The following is a 5,000-nucleotide window of genomic DNA, read 5'->3' as shown; positions in this document are numbered from 1 at the left end:
TTTGGTGTAGAAAGTCTCAAATTCAGGATCTTCCGCTGCACGGATTTCCTGGGAAACAAAGTCATAGGCACGTAAGTTCAGAGCCAAGCCAACTACGCCAATAGCACTCATCCATAAACCAGTGACGGGTACAAATAGCATAAAGAAATGTAACCAACGTTTATTGGAAAAAGCAACACCAAAGATTTGGGACCAAAAGCGGTTAGCAGTGACCATTGAATAAGTTTCTTCAGCTTGAGTTGGGTTAAAAGCACGGAAGGTATTTGCACCATCACCGTCCTCAAATAGAGTGTTTTCTACGGTCGCTCCATGAATAGCACATAGCAGAGCCGCACCTAATACTCCGGCAACTCCCATCATATGAAATGGGTTCAACGTCCAATTATGAAATCCTTGGAAGAAAAGGATGAATCGAAATATCACTGCTACGCCAAAACTCGGCGCAAAGAACCAACCAAATTGCCCCAATGGATAAATAAGGAATACAGAAACAAAAACAGCAATTGGACCAGAGAATGAGATTGCATTATAAGGCCACAATTGAACAGACCGAGCAAGTTCAAATTGGCGTAACATGAAACCTATTAGTGCAAAAGCCCCGTGGAGAGCTACAAAAGTCCATAGACCACCTAATTGACACCAACGAGTAAAATCTCCTTGTGCTTCGGGCCCCCATAGTAGCAACAAAGAGTGTGCTAAACTATTGGCAGGGGTAGAAACTGCTGTGGTTAAGAAATTACAACCTTCCAAATAGGAACTAGCCAATCCATGGGTATACCAAGAAGTTACAAAAGTTGTCCCTGTAAACCAACCCCCTAAAGCGAAATAAGCACAAGGAAAGAGCAATAGGCCAGACCATCCTACAAAAACGAAACGGTCCCTTCGTAACCAGTCATCCATAGTATCAAATAGATCATTTTCTTCTTTAGGAATTCTACCAAGGGCTATAGTCATAGTGATCCTCCTATTCAATTACTTCAACCATTTCCAAGCACCTCATATCACTTTCCAAGGCATATGATAGTTTTATCATCTGTGGACGATTTCTTTCTCCTTCAATGCCCTTTTTCAATGGTCTCGAAGAGAGAAATTTCCCATTTTTATCTATGGAGTCACAACCAAGGTCGTGGTAAATCCATGAATTTGATTCGATTTTTTTTTCTTATACTATTTGTTTTTCTTATACTATAGAAATAGAAATAAATTTTTTTCTTATACTATAGAAAGAAATAAACCTTTGAATTCAGCATTATTCCAAGACTCCTATTTCAAAGTCTATCTTTTAAGGGAAAAACGAAAATAAAAGTAACCCTTCTTTTCCCATTCCCTCTCTATTGCATGTGTGGAAGAACTAAAATAGAGGATTCTGAAAAAAAAGGACCTTCGAAATCCAATTTTATGTGTAGCGCAAAGGAGTTGCGATTTCTTCTTATTCCTATAGAACATCTAGTAACAAGAATATGAAATCGTAAATAGCAAAAAATTCTTGTCTTGCGCGGTCTAAGTCTAAGGAAATAAAAAAATCGCTTATACAATTTCATCTACATCGAATTTATATATTAGAATAGCGGATAGAGGCATCATTAAAGGAGTCAGGTCTACTTACTTTATGCTTCTTTCCAATTTTATGGTGGATTTGATAAGAACCCTTTTTGCTTTCTTGATAAATAATCGACAAAAAAAGCGTTTTTTTATATAACCTGCTTGTTTTATTATAATTATAACAAGTCCTATATGGAAATGCCCGCTAAAGAGAAAATCTATTTGATTGTCTCTCGGCCAATATCGATTTTTAGAAAGAAAAAACAAGAATTTTATTCTTTTTTTATTAACATTAAGAAAAAAGAATATAACTAAAATGGAATTGGCAATATAATTTTTATAGACTTTTGAAAGAAAAAAAAGGGGTTTTTTTGCAACCATTATTTCTTATTTCTTGCCTATATCATATCACGGAAACCTTTCGCTTTGGAACGTGGAGAGATGGCTAAGTGGACTAAAACGGCGGATTGCTAATCCGTTGTACAATTTTTTTGTACCGAGGGTTCGAATCCCTCTCTTTCCGCTCCCTTGGATCATTTGGGACTTTCGAATTGGAAAGAATTCTGACCCCCGGATTTTCTCATAGATAAATGTACGAAACAAATCCAATAAGAAAAAAACGGAATTTTTACTCCTCGCGTCCAGGATTCCGTCCTGGGTCATTAGATAAGAATCCAAAGATAAAGAGTGAAACAAAGAATATCACTACTGTATAAACAAAAAGTTTGAGAGTAAGCATTACATAATCTCCAAGTTTTTTTAAGGAATAGATTACCAGTTTTTCCTTACCACACGGATCCACTAGGATGGTTTTTTTTTTTGATACCTAAAAATGCGAAAATGAATTCTTGAAAAAATTTGCAAGAATTCATTTATAATAAGCACTCTTATCAATAGCAAAAATAGGGTTAGGTGGTTAGGTATTGTGTAGGTACCTGCTCAACCTAGGTGCAGGGGAGTAGAAAGGCTGATCCAAATTTATTGCTGTAGCTACCCATTCAATGTAGAAGAATTTAAATTTGAGAATCGAAGGTTCATAATATAAAAATATAAAACTTCTCGGCTTTTACCCATTTTAACTTTTTTTGGAATGAACACATCATTCAATTTGGCATACAGAGTACTAAAGATTTCATCGAAAACTTACAACAACTTGCCAAACAAAGGCTAATAGAAAAAAGAATAGAGGTATAACAGGCATAATATCCACGATTGGATTGAAAATAGCATAAGCTTCGGGTAATTTGGCAAAGAAAAAACTAGTAGGATAAAGAACAGAATTAAAACAGATACATGTTAAACTAAGTATATTAGGCATAACAAGCATTTCATTCTTGTAGAGTAAATAATTGGATTTTTCTTGAGTTATTTTTTTAAGGGAAAGAAGGAAAAGGCATATTCAAAATCTTTTTTCTTCGGACTTTCCCAAACGCAAAATACCTCCTTGTATTCGCACTCTCAAATGAGAGTGGAATAAATTCGACTTTCATATAATATCTTAATAGAATTCCATGTAATGATCAATGCATTTTTTTGATTCTATATTATCCGCATGTGTAGAATACTAGCAAGAGAATATCCCTCCTTTTTTATGTAATTGAAATGGTATTGACGAATAACAAATAAACATACTAGTGTTTATTAGTGTCGCATAAAACCCGAAATGGGGCGTGGCCAAGAGGTTTTTCTTAACACCAATCAACCTCAGTTATAGAATTCTCGTACTTCTTCAACTCGAATACCAAAAGGAAGAAAAAAATATGACTAAGTGATTTTATAGTAGAGGCATATCCTGAATGTGCTTGATAGATCCCATTTTTTCATGAAAATAAAGATAGTCAATTTGACTGGACTTAAGACTTTATTATGTTTTCTGAGAAAGAATAAGATATCATTATTCTCTTTAATAAACTTTTGTCTCGTACAGAATACTGTATGATTAACCTTTAAAATAGAATTTATTATGTTTATTTTCATGGGATACCAAGGCAATCGTGTCCATTTATTAGTGAACAAGGAAAAATATTATCGAGACGAATAAATAGATTAACCTTGAAACAACAACGATTAATTACTCTTTCTATAAAACAGGCTCGTATTTTATCTTTCTTACCGTTTCGTAACTATGAGAACGAAAAGCAATTTCAAGCCCAGTCAATTTCAATAATTACAGGTTCTAGACCCAGAAAAAATAGACATATTCCTCAATTAACGCAAAAGTACAATTCCAATTGAAACTTAAGAAACAACAACCAAAATTTAAGAAACAACAACCGGAACTTAAGTTCCGATTGTTGATGTTTTATTCGAATTCGAAAGGGCCAGACCTATATATATTATAAAGAAAGTAATCCAGCTCGTTGATTCCTACCACTTAATCTTAATTTATTGTATCTTCCCGGAGTTCCCTCTCCGGGAATTCATCTTTTTTTATTCCAGTATATTACTTTATTTATACTTTTAATTGATGATCTTTATTTTATTGGAAATCGTGTAAAGATTATTTGGATTTGATACAGCTACTTGTGCAAGCATTTTACGATTAAGAATCAATTTCTTCTTGTACAGGTTGTGTATTAATTTACTATAACTATCGAATACTTTATATACCCGCGTTGCTGCGTTTATCTGAGTGATCCACAAACGACGAAAATCCATCTTTTGCCTACCTCTATCTCGATGAGAGGAAACAAAAGCTCTTTTTACCTGTTGGGTAATCATTCGATTAAGTCTTAAATGAGCCCCTCTAAAGTTTGAGGCAAATGAACGCATTTTTGTTCATCGTCTCCGGGCTATATATCCTCGCGAAACTCTGGTCATTGAATCAAATTAACCTTAATGAATAACTAATGATTTCTCTTCTTTTAGCCACCCTTTTTCTCATTAATAACAAAACTAATTATTCCGATATATAAAATATTAATTCCAATGGCTTTTGCTATAGTAACCTTCCCAACCACGATTTTTTATTCCACTCCGTTCAGTTATTTCTATACGAAATAACAAATTCATTCTAATAATACTAAAAAAATAGTGGGTTCCATCGTTTCTATGGTTCCCTTTTAAACGGTGAGGCCCTCTCTATACACCGGAGCCCTTTCTTTCATCAAAAGGTATTGCGAACTTGTATAGTCCACATTCTTTGGCTCTACCTATCCATTATAGAGTAAATAGCTCTTTTCACAATAAGAGTTATCCATACAGTGACGGTATTTAATTATGAAAGTTGGCTAAGTAGCTGACCCTGTTAGTCCGTTCTTTTAAGATAAAGGAGCATAAGCCTTTTTCTTTTTATTACTATTTCCTCCGCTTAATGGATAACCATTTGCTACCAATGGGAGAATTGCTTCTTATTTCCAATTTAGATAATTGGATTTGCACCAAAGGAAACCATAAATTCCATATACCATAGAAATCTAGGATAGAGAAGCTATATCCTATTCATTGGTACTAATCAT

General features: G+C 34.2%; 1 protein-coding gene and 1 non-coding gene across 2 annotated transcripts in view; one reads left to right on the top strand and one right to left on the bottom strand.

Annotated features, from left to right (window-relative positions):
• Positions 1-1,020, bottom strand: part of LOC119364396 (photosystem II D2 protein) — a 1,371-nt gene extending 351 nt beyond the window's left edge. The window contains exon 1 of the mRNA XM_037629875.1: positions 1-1,020. This exon is cut by the window's left edge and continues 351 nt beyond it. Within this exon, the coding sequence (XP_037485772.1) occupies positions 1-954 (954 nt within the window). The 5' untranslated portion in view covers positions 955-1,020.
• Positions 1,021-1,977: 957 nt separating this feature from the next.
• Positions 1,978-2,065, top strand: TRNAS-GCU. The gene has a single exon. It is a non-coding gene; the product is annotated as a tRNA-Ser (tRNA).
• Positions 2,066-5,000: the final 2,935 nt, after the last annotated feature.

Source organism: Triticum dicoccoides, chromosome 2B, assembly GCF_002162155.2.
Source record: "Triticum dicoccoides isolate Atlit2015 ecotype Zavitan chromosome 2B, WEW_v2.0, whole genome shotgun sequence".
NCBI lineage: Eukaryota > Viridiplantae > Streptophyta > Magnoliopsida > Poales > Poaceae > Triticum > Triticum dicoccoides.
Note: the sequence above shows the minus strand (reverse complement) of the source record. Positions and strands in the feature narration are given on the sequence as shown.